The sequence below is a fragment of the Pelobates fuscus genome, chromosome 7, assembly GCF_036172605.1.
Source record: "Pelobates fuscus isolate aPelFus1 chromosome 7, aPelFus1.pri, whole genome shotgun sequence".
Taxonomy (NCBI): Eukaryota; Metazoa; Chordata; class Amphibia; order Anura; family Pelobatidae; genus Pelobates; species Pelobates fuscus.
Genome location: NC_086323.1, coordinates 15,887,012 through 15,908,438, shown reverse-complemented (window position 1 = coordinate 15,908,438; position 21,427 = coordinate 15,887,012). Strand labels below are relative to the sequence as shown.

Below are 21,427 nucleotides of genomic sequence, written 5' to 3'. Positions count from 1 at the left end.
TACATATGCCTCTCTCAGATATTTTTGGCCTTAAAGGTATACTCTGTTTTAACTCCGAAATGGCAGAGAATTGACTCATGAGACTTGATTTATGGGCCAAAAACACTTCATTAAGCTAAAGTTGTTTTGATGCTTATATGTCCATTTAAAGAAAAAAAAATAACTTTATTTAAACAACCAGCAAGTATGATTTGGTGAAAAGAGGAATCTCGTTTTATACATGGTTCCAATCAGAAATTGTCGATTAACCTTACCTTCGCTTCTAGGATCTTATCCCACTGAGGAGTCAGGTAATACATAATCCCATTCGCAGCTCCTTCCAGCGTGATTCCACGGATAAAGAGAATGGTAAGGACTACGTACGGGAAAGTGGCTGTGAAATAAACAACCTGAGATGGAAAGGGAAAAATCACAGAATATTATAATTATTTAGAAAGCTCCAACATGTTCTGCAACACTTTACAATGGGAACAGAGAAACAAGGGGGGGAAACGACCCAGAGCAAGTTCCTGCCCCACTAGACCCCATGGAAGCCACCCTCTACAGTGCAAAGGCCGCAAAGAGAGCTCAGCTGGTATAATATATGTGTCAGTATCTGTTAGGGATGTGCAATTTGTTTCTTCCTGAATAGAAATTTCAACGAATTCAACAATTTTGGACAAAACTAATTTTTAAATCAGAAAACAACAAATTCAACTGAAAAAGAACAAATCGAAAACCATTTTGTGATCTATTCGTTTTGATAAGGATACCAAATTAGGGAGTTATACCAAACATCTGAAGGATCGATATTGAGAAAAGGGCTTGGCATTTAGATCTAATTTGGTTTCCTTGAAGGACCACTCCACATCAATATGAGTATTATTAGGCATTAATAGGCATTTATAAAAGTGATGATTTCTGTTAGAAATTGCCACTTTTAATTATAAATAATGGAACACCCCCTTGATTGTCAATCAAACAGACAGGGAGGTTTCTTCCTGCTTCTGTGAGTCTCCTTTGAGTAACGGAAGTGGCAGGCTCACTCTACTTGAGCATACATGTCTCCCCCACCTACCGCTTTTTAGACCTCAGACCAGATCACTGTTCTTTCTGAACTCTGTGCACAGTGTGAGTGAGTGTGCACTAGCAGGAGCATACGTGTGCACCGAGGATACCTTCAGCGGCTTCTCATAGACTTTTTTCCCAGGAAAAGACTGAAAGTCTTTAAGGGTAAAAGGGGCGAGCTTGCTAAGGCTGTAGTTCATCAGAGATGCAGCTATTGCCAGCTCTTTTAACATATACCCTCAATGAATCCATGCATGCATATATTGTTTGGGGGTATACCTACTAAACAGTAATTTAAAAATATTTATATTTTAAGTGTGATGAGGTCCTTTAAATATTTCCCATAAGTTGAGCAAATTAGGGAATTATCTAAATGGCTTAAAGATTAGATTTGCAAAAGGCCATTTTCTATATTTGATCTTTTAGCTTCTTTTAGTAAATAGCTTCCTAATTTGGTATTCTGATATATCCAACATCATCCCATGGTAGAAAAATTGATTTACTTAATTGGGCTCTTTCAGCTGTTTAGTAGATGAATCCCTGCCTAGCAGAGAGAGGCTGATGGTGATGGACAAAAGCTTTAATTTTTGGCTATGTTGGCAACAATTTTTCAAAAGGAATATTGAGTTACCAAAGGCCTAGGAGGGTATGCACATTAGGAGAGCAAGTTAAATCAGGAAAAACTCACCTTCCCTGATGATTTTACTCCTTTAATTAGGCAAAGGAACACGACAATCCAGGACAAGCCCAAGCATCCCAACAGAGGTAACCGGACTTCACCGAAATCTCCGATGTCACCTGATATCTGGAGCACATATCGCCTGCAACACAGTATTCAGCAATGAGTGACTGACCCTCACACAGCCTGCTCATGGTTGTCATTGACTATGCTTGGCAACTACAGCACCCACGATGCCCAGCCAGGCGTTAGGCCAGTTTTTAATTTGCAATGACATAGAAGGACCATAATCCACTGGAAGAATTAAAGATTGTGTTAATTTATAAATCTGGGGAGGGCAACCCTTGTTCTCCAGCTGACTACAATTCCCAGCATTCTCATAAAACCGTTATAAAATCCTCTCTTGGGAAGAGAAAAAATCTAGTCATTTTTCTCTATGGCTCTATTTTGTTCAGTGTTTAGGTACACAAAAGGGCCATCTACAGCCTAAACCAGGCAGGCTGAACATACTGACAGTCATCTTCCAGTAAAAGAAGAGTTTCTGCTCTCAAAAATATACATTGCGTTGGTAGATTTTGCAGAACTACAACTACCATGCTGCTTCTCAGTGAAATGTACAGACACATCTATAAACCTGCCTATCTCTGAGCTTGCAGGAGCTTTAAACATTATACAAACTAACTGCTCCTTTCAGCAGAACATTATGTAATCATAGCAACTTGCAACTGACAGTGCATGAAAGATAACTGAATAACTTCGACCCTCACAGGTGTTCTGAAAATCATGAACAGTGTTTTGTTTTTTGCTTTTAATAAAGGGGAATGATAGGGTTTTTTAACATTTATTTTATAAGTAACTGGAAGTTCCAGGGTACGTTTGCAGCTTCATTTCAGGATGTATAAGTATTTCTGCTATGGACACTGCACTAATCATTGGCAGTTTGCCTGAAGGTAGCATTCCTGGATTGGATACAAGGCTCACACCAGCCATAGACAATGCCATTAGCGAACAATATTTCCTGAGCGTCTCTATGGCTGGCAGTCTAGAACCTTTGTTGGCCTTGTCTTAACACAATGCTCTCCCCTTCCTCTGCAGTGTGTGCCTCCCTCCAGGAAATATTTGGCATTGTAACCTCTTCCTCTGCAAGGGAATGGCTGAAGTCATTTATACATTTTACAGGAGATTTGGTAATGCGTTCAGGCTGGTACGCGGTACCACACACCTGCATGCACTCTGCTAATTGGTTAATATATATATGGACACCATTACAGCTTCATACAGAATGGACCATCACATTATTCTAGTCGCTGTCATTGTTCGGATAACACAAGACTCAATGAAATCAGTCAAACTGGCTGAGTGGTTTTAGCCCATCTCTTATCAAAACTGATTGATTGTTTAAAATGTAATTACGAATTTATCATCTCTGGAAATGTCGCTACAAATCTTGGAGTTCCGTGGCAAAACGTGAGACATTCGATAGTGATTATATTTATTCCCATTTATTACTGTATTACTTCAACATTCCCAAAAAGGGACACTGCAGATTTTCACACCTGGATACGGCAGGTTCCAATGCTTTTGAAATTGATTTATTAATATTCTTTATTGTTTTGTTTTTAATAAAACGTTTTGCTCTATAAGCTCTGCCCTTCCGCTCATCTCCTGAACATGCAGCATTTCGCTCTCTGCACAGAGGATTCTATCACGTAAAGCTGCATAAGTCTGAGAAGCTGTGCTAACTCTGTACTAACTCTCTCATAGCTTTTCATGCACTATCACCGGAGATACTGAATGAAGCTGAGATAAGAGAAGCCACATTATTTTTAGCTAGCTTGCAGAGGTGATGGACATTTTCATAGGAAGCAATGGAACCAACGGTACTTTCTGGTTTAGTGAGAGCTCACTGCAGAGGATACTTCGTACAAATTTGAAGCAAAAGTAGGAATCTCGACGGTTGACCCAGTACCACATGAGGCAAACCATCCTACTGTGTACAGGACCATTTGGACTGCAAAACGCAGACATTGTTCATGTTTTTTAACAATGTCCCGATTTTTTTAGGTCAGCCTCAGTTTGGTCCAGATTTGAGCCAGACTGAGCGTCGTTGGATGGCTGATATCAGACTGAATGCAGCAAATCCGGACCTGGAAAAAAAACAAAAACAATTTGCCCTCTGACATCGCTAGCAGCCAAATAGTTAAATAATCCATAGTTACGCTGGACAGTACTTGCTAGCCGTCCGGCACAAAAAAAAGCAAAACAAAAAAAAACGGGGCGGAGTCTGACCGCCGAGCTGTGCGGACGCACCTGCCACGAGCTCCGAACCGGCGGGTGGAATCCGGGGTTAAAGCGCTGGCTACCAAGCCCACAATCACCCCCCACGTCGGGGGTGCCCCGCTGAGCATAACGACACCACCCCGGTGCCTGCCGACCCTGGGACCGCTGTGATCTAAATGCGGCCTACTGGGGCTGGGGCAGGGGGGAGACGTCCGCTCTCCTCGGTGCAAGAGCCCACAAGCGATCTTACCTCAGCTTACCCCCCCCCCCCTCTGGACCGGTGGGGGACATCCCGGTCCCCTCTGGACACATGGACCAGCATGGAGCACGAGCATAACAGCCACAAGAAATGGAGGGGCAACAGACCCACAAGGCCGCCCGACCTAAGTGGAGAAAGCGGAGCACCTGCCCCAAGGCGCACACATCCCCAATAGAAATATTTGACAGGATCTGCGCTGGCCTCAGGGCAGCACTGCAAAGTCAAGGGGCGACTCACCGCCAAGCTGATCTAATGGTGGCCTCCTGGATACGACCAGCAGCGCGCCGCAGGTACTACAAGCAGGCACCCCGAGCATCCAAGATGGCCGTCAGGCACAATAGATACCGGAGGGCCTCGCGGCGGGACTCAGCACCAGGCCTCTCGGACTCACACACCCACCCGCACACAAGCAATACCAGGACCTCAAACCCAGCGACGCACACAAATAAAGCGCCTGACCAGGCGCCTCTTCCCAACCGTGGCTGCAACACAAGCGACCGCGAGACAGCACACCAAGAAGAGACACACTAAAGCTGACTCCCCAAACGGAGATACAGGGCCCCGCGACCGCAATGAAGGGACTAATAGCAACAGCACAAGGGTCCTACCAGCGCTGGGTATAGGCTGAGGCGCCTACCACACTGCTCCGCAAGGGTAATTATAAACTGGACTGTCTCTGAGCACCCAAAACAGCTGAATACCCAGACCCAGAAGCCTAAAACAAGCCCCGAATAGATTGTGCTCATTTGCCATCATAGACTTGTGGTAACAAAGCTAACTATGATGAAACTCGTTTCTGATGGTTCAAAGAACAGTTAACCCTTGACAAAGCAGTTAATACACAGGTTTAGAATAAGCAGTGATGCCACCCTGCACATTAGGCAAGACATAACAATGTTTTCTATTCTGTAGTTCCTTGCAGCCTCTGTATGCGCAGCACACTAGGCCCAGGCACCACACACAGACTAACTTCAGATACACTATAGCACAATCGACCACTTCACAACTACATCAACTTAACGAATCTAGCGTTGTTGGCATCACCTATTTCATTTCATCTTACTTACTTTAACATAACCACCGTTTAACCAAGCTTGATATGTACATATAAATATACAAAATGTGCAAATTCTCATGCCACTGTCTAACATATGTTATTCTTAAATCACGCTGTTGTGGCGTAGGTTGATAATCTGTAACCACCTGCACAACAAAAATAAAGAATTAAAAAAAAAAAAAAAAACACTAATTAATTAATTAATAAAAAGTCCATGGGGGGTCAGTAAGATCCACACATTACCAAAATCGAGGTATTTCACGTCCCTATGCCCTCACCTGACGCGCTGCTAAATGTCTAAATTTCACAACTGGGCAGCCATTGCCATGGGGATGCGGCCTGTGAAATAACAGGGCGTATATAGTCTCACCCAGCCCCAACCCATAGCCAGTTGGTGGGTATATTTAAAGATATAACCAGTGGGGGACATCTTTATGTGGAGCTATTATAATATTTAGTTGGAGGACCCAGTGTCCCCTGGCCCCACCCGTTGGCAGCTGTAGGTCCTGATATTAATTTTAAATTCGGGAGAACCTAATGTTCTCTGCTTGGCCCCACCCATGGGCAGCAGGTGAGGGCTCTACTTAATTAGACAAGAGGGACATTCTATTGTCCACAACCCATATATTGCAATGCCACATACATATGGGTGGCTAAGGATCCCCAATCCCCTAGCCACCCCCATAATCAATACACGCATTGAGTGGCAGGAGGGGGAGCGCTGGGCCAGTGCTCAATAGGCAGCCGCCTAGTTTGCCTAGCCATAGTGTCGGCCCTGACTGTGGGTATTCCTGTATTGCAGCTCTGTGTAATCCATCACAGTGATCCTGGCTGTATGGGATCGTTATGGTATCTCATTATTGTGCTCAGCTCTGTGTGTTTTTTCTCTGTATTTTAATCAGCTCTACTGCAATGAACAGGGGTCTGGTCAGGCCGTGGCCCGTTAGGAGCGTGACTAGGCTCCTGTAATATTGGATGGTGGGAGGAAGTGAGAACCTGTCAGGAGACGACAAGGCAGGAAGAAGCACAGAAGTGACCTGCTGCAGACCCCTCACTCCTGTCAGTCTCAGCCAGCAACAGCAAGACCCTAAAGCAAAACACCCTCCTGCACACAAAAGGTCTGCTAACAGGATGGTGGCTGTAAATATATCAATTATTACATAAACAGAGAGAAAATACACCAGTCCAGGGGCAATATAGATTACCCGTGGATAGGTGTAATATGCCCAAATCACTCTCCTTAACGGGGAATAACCCACAAAATTGAAAATTGAACAAAGAGCTGGGGGACCGGAGTCCCTAGTAGGAGAGTAGTGCAAGGGAAGGAGTCCCTACCTTTAATAATCCTAAGGACAAAAGTTAAAAAGGCAGGAAAGGTCTAATCAGGGATATAGAATCAGGCTAAAGCTTTATATATGAGAAGGTAAATAGGTAATTGAGGGCGGGGGGGGGGGGGGGGGGGGGGGGGCCGGGCATGATGACTGATCGCGGGCGGCCGGCTGAACCCTCTCTGCTACCCACGTGGGTATCGGCCGGCCGCGATCAGTCATCATGCCCCTCGACCAATCGGAACAAGGGGATGCACTGACCAATCAGGTAACGCGGCAGAACCACGTGATACATTCACGTGATACATTCACACCGGCTTACGATTTACAGGGTGATTATCACACGGTATATAAACGGATACTGTGTTGCAAGAAAAGTTCATTACACCTGACGACGGCGTGTAAGAACGCTGAAATGCGCGTCGAGTTAGACTTCTCACTTTTTTATTTCTTGTTCACTTTAGGTAGCACTATGGATTGACTTCTTATTTAGTTTATTATTTTGGCTACTTAGGCAGACAGGTTATTAAGGTAATAGGTAGGCACTTACACTATAGTGCCGAGGTATATAGGGAACGGTTCAGTGCTCTCTTTAGGTGGGGAGTTTGGGGAATTTGGTAAATTCATTGGGTAACTTTAATCCTCCATTCAGGAGGTTTTGTTCCCCTTCCACTTTTTCTTTTCCCCCCTCCCCCCTTAGCCTGATTCTATATCCCTGATTAGACCTTTCCTGCCTTTTTAACTTTTGTCCTTAGGATTATTAAAGGTAGGGACTCCTTCCCTTGCACTACTCTCCTACTAGGGACTCCGGTCCCCCAGCTCTTTGTTCAATAAATTATTACATGTATGTGTGTCTATGTCAGATTGTGTGTATCTGTGTCAAGCTGTGTGTACATGTCAGTGTGTGTCTATGTCAGTGTGTGTCTATGTCAGTGTGTGTATCTGAGTGTGTGTGTATGTCAGTGTGTATTTGTTTGTCAGTGCGTATCTGTTTGTCAGAGAGTTATCCTTTCAAGCAGCTGCTATTTGCCCTATTTCTCTCAATAGCTTTTTGTCTGGTATATCAGTAATCAAGGAGAAACTGAATTAGTGTCGGCACTTGGTAACTGCAAATAGCCAGGAGTGTAACTCCCACCAATCTCAGGTGCAGCCCTCAAACCAGGAGTTATTCAAATCCTTTCAAGATGTCCAAAAACCACATGTGGAATCTGACTGTTGACTCTGCAGTTGTGACTCAGATAGTGAAAGTGGAAGTTTATCATTCCACATTCCTTATTTTGCTAGTTTAATTAGAAGTGTCAGTGAAAGGGAGGATTTCGGACATGGCGCCAGGGAGCTATGACAATGGCACAAAGCACCTTTATAATCCACGGGGTGTGAAAGTACGCTGCCACTAACAATACCAGGAAGCTGGGTACAGGTCCAGATTTATTGTAATCTCCACACAATGACCCAAACACACAAACGGATGCACGAATAGGGCTTTATTTACGTAACAGTGAATTTGGGAGAATTGCAAATATGGCCCAAATACAGAGACAGAAACATTATCTAACTTTTCCAAATCTGAGAAATTGCAGAATTTATATTTATTTACATATTGCCCTCAGGAAATTTTCCGTCATGCTGTCCTTTTACTTCTGTGTTATTAAGAGGTTAATATCTGCACGATCACGCTCTCGCCTCTCCGATACGGTTTGACAGCAGTTATACCAATATCAGATTGCTGAAAATAAGCTCTATACCTTATGTTACACACTCACATCTCGTCGGTCACAAGCCTGGCGTAAGGTGGGTTAAGACACTTAAAATTCTGTGAATAATGGGTCTTGTGCTCTGGAAATGGGTTCTGGTACTCTATAATAACAGGAGAATGGGTTCTGGTATTCTATAATAATAGGAGAATGGGTTCTGGTACTCTATAATAATAGGAGACTGGGTTCTGGTATTCTATAATAATAGGAGAATGGTTTCTGGTACTCTATAATAATAGGAGAATGGGTTCTGGTATTCTATAATAATAGGATAATGGGTTCTGGTACTCTATAATAATAGGAGAATGGGTTCTGGTATTCTATAATAATAGGATAATGGGTTCTGGTACTCTATAATAATAGGATAATGGGTTCTGGTACTCTATAATAATAGGAGACTGGTTCTGGTACTCTATATTAATAGGAGAATGGTTTCTGGTACTCTATAATAATAGGAGAATGGGTTCTGGTATTCTATAATAATAGGATAAGGGGTTCTGGTACTCTATAATAATAGGAGACTGGGTTCTGGTACTCTATAATAATAGGAGACTGGGTTCTGATACTCTATATTAATAGGAGAATGGTTTCTGGTACTCTATAATTGTCACGATTCGGGAACCAAACACGCTAACAGGTCACAGAAGGAAAGGGTGCAATACCGGTCCTTAGAGTGGCCGGGTTAAGCACACTAAGAATAGTCAGGAGACAAGCCAAGTAAAGGGAACCAGAAAACAGGAGAACGAGAAACAAGCCGAGGTCAAAGGAATGGAGAATACGGGAAAGTCGGAATAACAAGCCAAATAATCGGTAACCAGAGAGAGACGCACGAGCAAACTGCAATATAGGTAACACAAGACCACAACAGGGCACTGAGAGACAGGAAAGGTGAGTATATAACTCCTGTGCTTAATTGTGATTGGATAATTTCCAATCAGAATTAACAATCACACGTGGGAGGTATTTACAAACTCAGGCTGGAACTGCTGCAAAGCCACTGCCGCAGAGGCATTCTAGGAATGGCAGATGGATCACTGTAGGATCTGGTAGACTTAGAGTTGTGGATAAAAGGCATATTGCACAGTCTGTTGCTCTACATAATTCATTGTCTGCACTTTCAGAGTGTAATGGTGTAATGGAGACAGGCACTGAGGGTAGTGGTGTTGAGGAGAGAGGCATTGAGGCTAGTGGTGTTGTCGAGAGAGGCATTGAGGCTAGTGGTGTTGTGGAGAGAGGCATTGAGGCTAGTGGTGTTGTGGAGAGAGGCATTGAGGCTAGTGGTGTTGTGGAGAGAGGCATTGAGGCTAGTGGTGTTGTGGAGAGAGGCACTGAGGCTAGTGGTGTTGTGGAGAGAGGCATTGAGGCTAGTGGTGTTGTGGAGAGAGGCACTGAGGCTAGTGGTGTTGTGGAGAGAGGCATTGAGGCTAGTGGTGTTGTGGAGAGAGGCATTGAGGCTAGTGGTGTTGTGGAGAGAGGCACTGAGGCTAGTGGTGTTGTGGAAAGAGGCTTGGAGACTATGGTGAGGCCTAATAGAAAGCAGTTGTTGTTAGGGGATTCCATCATAAGAGGTGTGGAGATGGACAATGGTGGTCTTGTAAGGTGTCTTCCCGGAGCTACTGCTCACAGAGACAGGAGACGTATCTGTAATATTGTTAAGCGAGCAAAGCAGGAAGGGGAATTGGATGTACTTGTAGCAAGTGTGTTAAAAAATGATAAGCTTAGAGTCATGTCTACAAATGCTCGCAGTTTAGGGAATAAGATCCATGAACTTGTGGCAATAATGGCAACTGATAGTGTAGATTTAGTCGCTGTTACTGAGACATGGTATAATGAGAAAAATGACTGGGACATAGCAATACCAAGGTACTCTTTATATAGAAAAGACAGGGAAGGCAGGAAAGGGGAAGGGGTGGCCCTGTATGTGAAGGATAGCATAAAATCTAGCCTAATAAAAGTTAGTGAGGTGAACATAGAGTCTGTTTGGGTTACGTTAGAATTTGGCAATCACACAGTAATTCGTTTAGGTGTGATTTATGGGCCTCCAGGACACATTGAAGAGTTAGATAATCTACTAGTTGAGGAAAAAGCTAAAATGACAATGAAGGGGGAAGTTATCATCATGGGTGACTTTAATCTTCCTGATGTGAATTGGAAAACAAAAATAGCTGCTTGTGCCAGGAGCACACATATTCTAAACTCCCTACTGGGATTGTCTCTAAAACAAGTCGTTGAGGAGCCAACTCGTAAAGAGCCCATCCTAGATTTAGTGTTAACAAATGGAGATTTGGTATCTGATATTACTGTTGGTGAAAGTTTAGGATCCAGTGATCATCAGTCAGTGTGGTTTAATATAAGAACAGTGAGTCCAAGAGAAATGGGATTATTTAAAAGTTGCACTACTGAAGGCAACAGAAAATTGCATTAGGCTTGTCAGTAAAAGCAAAAAATTCAAGAAACCACTGTGGTACTCCGCAGATGTGGCCAAAATAGTAAAAAACAAAAAGTTAGCATTTAGTAATTATAAAAAAAAACAGAGTGAGGAAGACAGAATGATCTATAAGATTAGGCAGAAAGAGGCTAAGCGAGTTATAAGAGCTTCCAAATCACACACAGTAGAGAAAATAGCACAGTCAGTAAAAAAAAGGGGACAAAACTTTTTTTAGATACATAAATGAGAAAAGAAAAGTGAAACAAGGATTAGTTAGATTAAAAACAAAAGAAGGAAGGTATGTAGAAGAGGATAAAGGTCTAGCTGACTGCCTCAGTGAATATTTTTGTTCGGTATTTACAGATGAAAATGAAGGAGAGGGACCTCAGTTAAGAAAAAGGATAAATGAGTCATTTATTACACGTGAGTTTACAGAGGAAGAGGTTCTATTTCAACTCTCAAAAGTAAAGACAAATAAGTCAATGAGACCTGATGGAATACACCCAAAGCTATTAAAAGAGCTTAGTGGTGTACTAGCAAAACCATTAACAGATTTATTTAACCAATCATTGATAACAGGAGTAGTCCCAGAAGATTGGAAGTTGGCGAATGTTGTGCCCATTCACAAGAAAGGTAATAGGGAGGAGTCGGGCAACTATAGGCCAGTAAGCCTTACTTCAGTAGTGGGGAAAGTGATGGAAACCATGTTAAAGGATAGGATTGTTGAACATCTAAAAACACATGGATTTCAAGATCAGAGACAACATGGGTTTACTTCAGGGAGATCATGCCAAACTAATCTTATTGATTTTTTTGATTGGGTAACTAAAATTATAGATCAGGGTGGTGCAGTAGACATTGCTTACCTAGATTTCAGTAAGGCTTTTGACACTGTTGCACATAGAAGGCTTATCAATAAACTGCAATCTTTAAGTTTGGATTCCAATATTGTTGAATGGGTGAGGTAGTGGCTGAGTGACAGGCAACAGAGGGTTGTAGTCAATGGAGTATATTCGAAGCTTGGGCTTGTCACCAGTGGGGTACCTCAAGGATCTGTACTTGGACCCATTCTCTTTAATATTTTTATTAGTGATATTACAGAAGGTCTTGATGGTAAGGTATGTCTTTTTGCTGATGATACTAAGATATGTAATAGGGTTGATGTTCCAGGAGGGATAAGCCAAATGGCTAATGATTTAGGTAAACTGACATTTAATGTGGATAAGTGCAAGATAATGCATCTTGGACGTAAAAACCCAAGGGCAGAGTACAGAATATTTGATAGAGTCCTAACCTCAACATCTGAGGAAAGGGATTAAGGGGTAATTATTTCTGATGACTTAAAGGTAGGCAGACAATGTAATAGAGCAGCAGGAAATGCTAGCAGAATGCTTGGTTGTATAGGGAGAGGTATTAGCAGTAGAAAGAGGGAAGTGCTCATGCCATTGTACAGAACACTGGTGAGACCTCACTTGGAGTATTGTACGCAATACTGGAGACCGTATCTTCAGAAGGATATTGATACCTTAGAGAGAGTTCAGAGAAGGGCTACTAAACTGGTTCATGGATTGCAGGATAAAACTTATCAGGAAAGGTTAAAGGATCTTAACATGTATAGCTTGGAGGAAAGACGAGACAGGGGGGATATGATAGAAACATTTAAATATATAAAGGGAATCAACACAGTAAAGGAGGAGACTATATTTAAAAGAAGAAAAACTACCACAACAAGAGGACATAGTCTTAAATTAGAGGGACAAAGGTTTAAAAATAATATCAGGAAGTATTACTTTACTGAGAGGGTAGTGGATGCATGGAATAGCCTTCCATCTGAAGTGGTAGAGGTTAACACAGTAAAGGAGTTTAAGCATGCGTGGGATAGGCATAAGGCTATCCTAACTATAAGATAAGGCTAGAGACTAATGAAAGTATTTAGAAAATTGGGCAGACTAGATGGGCCGAATGGTTCTTATCTGCCGTCACATTCTATGTTTCTATGTTTCTATAATAACAGGAGACTGGGTTCTGTTATAATTGAGGTATGGGTTCTGGAACTATATAATAATGTGTAATGGGTTCTGTTATAACTGAGGGATGGGTTCTGGTACTCTATAATAATGTAGACTGAGTTCTGTTATAATTGAGGGATGGGTTCTGGTATTCTATAATAATGTAGAATTGGTTCTGTTATAATTGAGAGATGGGTTCTGGTATTCTATAATAATGTAGAATGGGTTCTGTTCTAATTGCGGTATGGGTGCTGGTATTCTATAATAATGTAGAATGGGTTATGTTCTAATTGAGGGATGGGTGCTGGTATTCTATAATAATGTAGAATGGGTTCTGTTCTAATTCAGGGATGGGTGCTGGTATTCTATAATAATGTAGAATGGGTTCTGTTCTAATTGAGGGATGGGTGCTGGTATTCTATAATAATGTAGAATGGGTTCTATTATAATTGAGGGATGGGTTATGGTATTCTATAATAATGTAGAATGGGTTCTGTTCTAATTGAGGGATGGGTGCTGGTATTCTATAATAATGTAGAATGGGTTCTATTATAATTGAGGGATGGGTTATGGTATTCTATAATAATGTAGAATGGGTTCTGTTCTAATTAAGGGATGGGTTATGGTATTCTATAATAATGTAGAATGGGTTCTGTTCTAATTGAGGGATGGGTGCTGGTATTCTATAATAATGTAGAATGGGTTCTGTTATTATTCAGGGATGGATTCAGTTACCCTGTTATAATTGAAGGAAGGGTTTCTGGTACTCCATTATAATAGTGGAAAAAACTATTCTTAATTTTTTACTTCAACCACTTATTCTTAGTTAACCAATGATATGAGATCTGTACATAAAATAACAGATAATTCTTATTGTGTCAGTTGAAAGCTGCAATCAAATACATATAAAGCTTATTATCCTTACTATCCTACTATCGATTCTAAATGTACTATCTCCGGTGCGTGTATTGAGTATAGATCATTGTGATTACCTCCAGTACTCCTCGCTGGGGCTTGTCCTTTTAAAAGTCTGATTGATTGCTGATGTGAGGTTGAAGATGTCCTGACTTGTGGTCAGGTTAAGTGTAGTGTTAGAGGTAGGGCTGAGAACTCCAGCACAATTCTTTGTATTCCAAGGGTTGTTGCAATATGTCCACGGCAGGATCCGTCTCATAGATGCAAAAAAGTAGTAAAAGGCAATGCAGATAACCACGTTGTAATAAATACCAATGTATGTAGACACTACCATCATCCCATATCCTATACCTGTGATGAAAGAAAAGAGATCTTTAGGCCTCAAAGACACAAACTTGAATCCAATTTAACAGAGGTGTCATGTTTGAATTCAGCATACAAAAGCACCTGTAAGACTCTTACCTCCTACCATGACTATTACCTCCTACCAAGACTCTTACCTTCTACCACGACTCTTACCTTCTACCAAGACTCTTACCTCCTACCATGACTCTTACCTCCTACCAAGACTCTTACCTCCTACCACGGCTCTTACCTCCTACCACGACTCTTACCTCCTACCAAGACTCTTACCTCCTACCAAGACTCTTACCTCCTACCACGACTCTTACCTCCTACCACGACTCTTACCTTCTACCACGACTCTTACCTCCTACCAAGACTCTTACCTCCTACCATGACTCTTACCTTCTACCACGACACTTACCTCCTACCAAGACTCTTACCTCCTACCACGACTCTTGCCTTCTACCACGACTCTTACCTCCTACCAAGACTCTTACCTCCTACCATGACTCTTACCTTCTACCACAACTCTTACCTCCTACCACGACTCTTACCTCCTACCAAGACTCTTACCTCCTACCATGACTCTTACCTTCTACCACGACTCTTACCTCCTACCACGACTCTTACCTCCTACCACAACTCTTACCTCCTACCACGACTCTTACCTCCTACCATGACTCTTACCTCCTACTAAGACTCTTACCTCCTACCATGCACAGACATGACATAATCTGACATTTAATGTAATTCTACTCATGCTGAACTGGCACAAGGACAATGTGTCAATGAGTGTGATTCGCTCCGTTTCTAAGTTTGGCTTTGTTTCTAAGCTATGAGTTCCTACTGAAGTCTTCATTGAATGATAGTGATAACATAGGATCATGGGAAATGTAGGCGATTTGTATTAAATACTTCGTGTCTTTTCAGAAGGCAGCTGTGATGGCAATCGTTTGTGGTTTGATTAATCTCTGTACATACATATAAATATTTGTGCGTGTGTTAGCTAGCCCTGGCACTATTGGTGTTTGTGAACTATGTTCCCCGTAATAGTATGAGAGTCAGTAGTGCATTATGGTAATGTAATTCACCAATACCTGGGGCGCCAAGCCTGGCTGCAACTCACATACAGCAACTATGTCTGATATAAAATGTGGAGTCTACATGCTAAGCACACAATGAAAGGATCATTTTAACCCTAAAGGAAACAGTCATTAATTCTTACTATCATTATAAAATAAAAGATGACATGTGATATAGCCTGGAGGTGTGTTACTCGGTATTGAATACATAAACATTATTAGTACATCTCCTGGCTCTCCCTTGCTCTACGGGGGGGAGTTATTTAGGTTTTGGTTGGAAGCACCTCTTGCCTGCTAAGAAAATGTTCAATTTGAAACCAGAACAGAGAGGATTTTTGAGAAGCCTGGACTTGTTTGGGGGCACTAGGTTTTAATAACCTGCATATTTGTGTTTGGATAGGCTGTGCTTCTGATGGCAGCCTCCATAGGAGTGGGGTAGGCAGGGCGGCCAATAGGAAGTTTGGGGCCCCTTACACAGCTCAAGACGCTGAGTCTGCCCACAGGGCCTGCCCCCGATTTCAGCCACAAGCCCCACATCTGTGTTCGCTCACAGAGAGTGGAGTGTGTGTAGGGGATGTGACCCACAAATTGGGGGAGTGGCTTCAATAGATTCCAGGTGGGACATCCGAGATACCTGTGCATTTCTAGGAACAGCTTAAATACTGCACAGAACCCTCAGACTCCCAGACCCTCAGAGGACCCAAGAATAAGGAATATACACCCCCCTTGAGGGGTGAGAAAATCAATATATATTGTGATATAGGGTCTGGCCTCTCTGTATCCCCTAGTGGACCAGGCCCCCATACATGTGTAGGAGTTGTACCCCCCTAATAGCGGCCCTGGGGGAAAGTAAGGAGATGTGGTGAAAAGAGATATGTACTTAAATATATGTTTTGCTAAATTAAAAATTTAAAACTGAATCTATGTTACATGTACTCTTTTATTTTAAATAATAAAAACCAATGACAGTTTTCCTTTCAGGGCCAGTAATATTCAAGGCATATAATAATATAAAATGCTTTGTCTAACCATGTGGCCTTAAAGTAGTACTCCACTCCCGTAAAGTACTTCAGCTTACCGAGTATCCCACTAAACAGCTACTGAAATTGGCCTTTATTACTAATTAATAAAACCTCCCCCCATCCCGGCCTGCAACCAAACAACCCCAGAGGTTTCTTCCTACGTCTGTTAGCTCCCCTGAGCTAACGGAAGTGGCAGGCACATTCTACTTATAACTTCTTTTCAGATATCAGCTAAGAATGCAGAGTGTGGCGCACACAGTAGCTGATGTACGCACAGTTGCGCTAATGCATGACGCATAGCTCCCAAAGAGAAACCTATGAAAATACTGTAAGTCTGAAAAGTCCCTTCTGGGGAAAAAGGCAAGGGCTTGTTAAGGCTGCACTTCAATACAAGCTCCTTTAAGATAAACCCTCAATGAATACGTGCATGAGAAATGCAAGCATGTAGTCATTGGGGGGTATACCTGTTAAACAGAGATTTTTAATATCTTCATAATTTTACCAATGGAGTGGTCCTTTAGAGGATTGCTATGATTCAGGAATCCATTTTTGTTCACAAATACTGGGAAGATGGCACGGGCAGGCTACCCATTTCAGCCTCTGTTCTCACTTGTAGTCAAGAAGAGAGTAAAATGATACAATGAAAGGTGTCATTGCTATAACACGGAACACGTGTTACAGGATTAGATACTGATAATAACTTGCAGTTATCATATAATAACCAGCCCTTTGCCAGATAACGCAGAACAGAGTCAGACAGAATTCTTATCTGTTTTTATCAGTTCCACAATAGATATAAAGTATGTATCCTGGTAACTCTTCCAGCCACACACAGATTTCAATGTGTTTTTTACTGCTGAATGAGGGCATAACATATATTATCTGTTTCTTATAGCCCGGGAGTGTCCACCAATGTTCCGTGTGTGTTAATATACAAGGAGGTCCTCTGCCTTACAACGTCAGCGATTTGCACAAATTGCTGTAGCTATGAGCCCAACCCTGCTCAAAGACTTTATATAAGGGCTTGAAACCGGAAGAGACTGTATCTGGATCAGAACTTGTCCAGGCGTTCAACAACCTCACTGTTTGAATCATCCAGAACAGCAGAGGCCGCTGGGACAAAATGCCGAACAGAAGTTATGCAACAAATTAAACTGTGCTTCCCTAAGGAGATTTGGAAATCACTGCAATGCATATCTCAAAATGCAAAACAATGAGTGTGTGTGTGTGTGTACATAATATATACATATAGCTGTCAGACTGCTTTACAATAATTACCTTTAAATATGGGGCTTACTCTCCACACACCAAGACAGCCCTGGCTGGCAAACTGACCAAATGAGAGTTCCATAAAAAACAGTGGAATTCCGCAGAAAATTAACATGATGAAATACGGGAACATGAAGGCCCCTATGGAAAAAAAACAAGCAAATCAAAGCAATAGGAATAATTAAAAGATTATTTATGTTACAATGGCGCAATGCGCAAATCATGACAGACAAGATACAACTTGTCAATGATAATTACATTAATTGATAAAGAAAAATGTCTCACATGGGTGCTAAGCTGATGGCTTGCTGAGCATCATGGTAAAAGTAGTACTTGGTACCGAGCATAGTAAGTAGAGATAAGCATCACGCAAGGAATAAGGAAGGAAGACATTGTGCACAATGGTCATATAATTTCTTCACCCAGACAATACTTACAGAACAAGATAACAAACAATGGGCTGTAGCATGTCCGAACAAAACTACAGCAATGAGCGGAAACCCAATCCAGATATTGCGGCTGATGTACTGGATAACAGACACAAGTGAGCGATTCAGCCCAGCCCTGACCTCACTCTTGTTTATCAGACAAACTGCCTGGTCTACTGGTAAAAGAGGAACAATGCAGGCATACTCGAACTCTGCTATTGAATATTCCACATACACGAGATTTGGGACACGCTGACCACCTGTCTGGCATACATGGGTTAAGAATATCTTGTGCCATGTGCACGTCAGTGCAAACTGTGGCTGAACTCAGCTGTAAAAGCAGAGCCCACTGTTTGGTCTCTTGTAAGAATGTTGCATTGTACACTCCCAGGCCTTACGTACCTCCTCCATTTCTGTAGCAGAGATATGGAAATCGCCAGACGTTCCCCAGTCCAACGGCATATCCAACGCTAGTCAACACAAACTCAATCTGGTTGCCCCAATTCCCGCGTTTTAAGTTCTCATCTCTTTTTTTTGCCTCTCCGGGCACTGCACCATTCTGAAAAACAATAAAAATAATGTCAAATAGGTTATGTGATAATAAAACATAATAGTGAATAAAGCTGGTTACACCCCTGCTTATATTAATAGCGGCTATATCTAAATTATCAGGCATTACCAACAGCCCCGGCAATCTCCAAAAGAACGGGCCGTAGATAGAAATATCAGTTTGCTATATATAATATTGACTTTTTAATGTGCATTCCACAGATGACTGATAGTATAATGTCCTCTAGAAATATATCAGCTATTGGTGGCATTAATGCTGCATAGTTTCGCTTGGCCACATGATGGAGACAGACAGGTTTCATCATTACATGTTCAGAAGGCTTGGGAATTGGGAATAATATACTGACGGCACTGGAACAGAGTGGGTTAAACAATTGCTAGCATAACTCGCACGTTACTGCAGATGAGGCCAAGCCGAGCTGCAAGCAGGGTCCGCCACTTCATCTCTCATGTTATAATTTAACATTTTAGGCTGGAGACACGTCCTCCACCTCTGCAGCAGATATACCTGTATATATTTATTTATTTATAAATTATTTTACCAGGATGGATACATTGAGATTTCTCTCATTTTTAAATACGGTATGTCCTGTATATATAGTCATACTACTACCCTGTTTTATGGTATTCCTTAGAGCAACATAGGTGAAGCAGGAATTTACATTTTCTTTCCAATTATTGGACCTATCCCTCCATCTCCTATCACTTGCTCAGTTCTATTTCTACACATATTGCTGTAATTTACTGTCTCCCTGCTATAACTGTTTTTCGTAGTTATTTCTCCGCCTGGCTCCCTTGCTGTCTTCCTATTTCACCCTTTGTGATCTCATCCTCCATACTGACATCTCTTCCAAACCCCGAGGCCTCCAAGCTCCTCTCTAATCTGGTCTCAGAGAGTGGTCCACCCCATGTCCTGCTGAAGGTGGTCTTTAAAGGAAGCATACCAACAATCCAAATAACTCCTTCCTTTATGTCATACACGTCACCATCCCACTGTCTGCACATATCCCATCATATTGCCGTATCTCTGCAGTTATCAATCTATCACATACAGTTAAATAATCATATTACGGATAGTATTTTTTAGAGAGCTACCTACTAAACAGCTCAAAGATCACAATTAAGAGAAGCTATTTTTTTAGCTCCCTAATGTGGTAACCTTATTTGTGATTTAAATAACAATGACTAAACACCTCCCTCTCTAATGTAATACCCTTAAAGAAAGATTAGCCAACGATCGTGGCATTTCATTCATCCGAATGGAAATTCTAAATTGAAAATATCAGACGGTTTTCATTAGAAAAGAATGGATTAACTTGATGTAGAATTATTAAAAAGTCTTTATTGTACTTGTATTGAATTATTGCACTAACTCCATTTTAACCTGATGCTGTGACAAATCCTCCATTGCTTACTTCTGCGTATACGCAATTTAATCATCTCAGATTTGGACAGGAACAGATAGACATTTAAACATATTTGTTTATTTCTAAATTAATCTACATCAATTTGGCGCTTTCCAACGTGGGGCATCGGGCTATGGCCTCTGGCCGGTGAGCCGTCCTAAGGAAGACGCTGTTGGACGGGGGAATCCTGGGGGTAGGAAAGGAGACTGATCACCTCCAGGTACACGGTAGAGACTTCTACAGAGCCACCGGTATGTTCCGGCCCCTTTGATTGACCCGTCCACGTGTCTGTGACTGCTTCCCGGGAGGACATCAAAGACAGGTAATATCTTGCCCGGTGTCTCGTTACTCACTTGTTTACCTGCATTTTAGTCTATCTGTTGCCTGGGTGTGTTTGAATTGTTTGCCTGTTTCCCCATTTTGAGATAAAGGGGGGGTGGACCTGCGGGGGATTTGCCTGGGGTTCTCTGTCTTGCTTGTTTTCCCCTTTTTGGGATAAAGGGGGGTGGACCTGAGGGGATTTGCCTGGGTCTTCAGTTTGTTAGTCTATCTGTTTGTATTTTACCCCTTTTTGGGATAAAGGGGGGTGGACCTGAGGGGATTTGCCTGGGTCTTCTGTTGCCTGTTTTACAGCCTAGCTAGCTTTTTGGTAACCCACAGCTTCGGCTGGGGGGAGTCCGGTTTTGGTAACCCACAGCTTCGGCTGGGGGGAGTCCGGTTTTGGTAACCCACAGCTTCGGCTGGGGGGAGTCCGGTTTTGGTAACCCACAGCTTCGGCTGGGGGGAGTCCGGTTTTGGTAACCCACAGCTTCGGCTGGGGGGAGTCCGGTTTTGGTAACCCACAGCTTCGGCTGGGGGGAGTCCGGTTTTGGTAACCCACAGCTTCGGCTGGGGGGATTCCGGTTTTCTTTGGTAACCACAACCCTGAGCGCTGGGGCTGGTGGAATTCCAGTTTTCTGTTTATTTGTGAGGGGGGCTTAGTCTTGTGGCAGGGGACTCTGTTTCCTGGGGGAATTCAAGTGGGCATTGCTTGTTTTCCGCATCACGTGGTAGTGAGACTTATACGTGGGTTTTATAGGGACACTACGGGAGTGAGGATAGAGGTGGCCACGTTCTTGTGAGCTACTGTGCAGAGGGAGGCTGACGGAACTCGGACCGGTGTCAGTTGTTTTCCGTGGCCGCTGGTAGTGAGACTTATGAAAGTCGTTCTCCGAGCAGAGACACTACGGGGTTGAGGGAGGTGACTTTGGAGTAAGCACACGAGTAAAGGAAAGGAATTACTGTTGATTTCATTTGAACTGTGATGCATGCATTGTATTTCAATTGTATTGTTGTCTTGTTTGTTTAATTAGGAGTCTTATGAACTCCTGTGTCTGTCTCTAAGGATTTTCCTTACCTTTTTATCTTTTCTACACTTCCTATACTATTACACTATCCTCTACTATTTCTCTTGTGAGAGAAGTGATTGGTCACACACTTCTCACCCCACTCCAATCCGTGGCTACCACCTCGGGTACACGGAATTAGTGACTAGTCTGCGTTTTGGGAA

General features: G+C 42.5%; 1 protein-coding gene across 2 annotated transcripts in view; it reads right to left on the bottom strand.

The window, feature by feature from the left end:
- The window catches only part of SLC6A9 (solute carrier family 6 member 9), a 147,617-nt gene that overhangs the window by 25,812 nt on the left and 100,378 nt on the right, over window positions 1-21,427 (bottom strand). For both annotated transcript variants that reach the window (XM_063427724.1, XM_063427725.1), the window contains 5 exons: window positions 18,305-18,461; window positions 17,484-17,615; window positions 13,834-14,107; window positions 1,736-1,868; window positions 255-389 (listed from right to left, as the gene is read on the bottom strand). In XM_063427724.1, coding sequence (XP_063283794.1) covers window positions 255-389; window positions 1,736-1,868; window positions 13,834-14,107; window positions 17,484-17,615; window positions 18,305-18,461 — 831 coding nt within the window. The remainder of the gene's footprint in view (window positions 1-254; window positions 390-1,735; window positions 1,869-13,833; window positions 14,108-17,483; window positions 17,616-18,304; window positions 18,462-21,427) is intronic.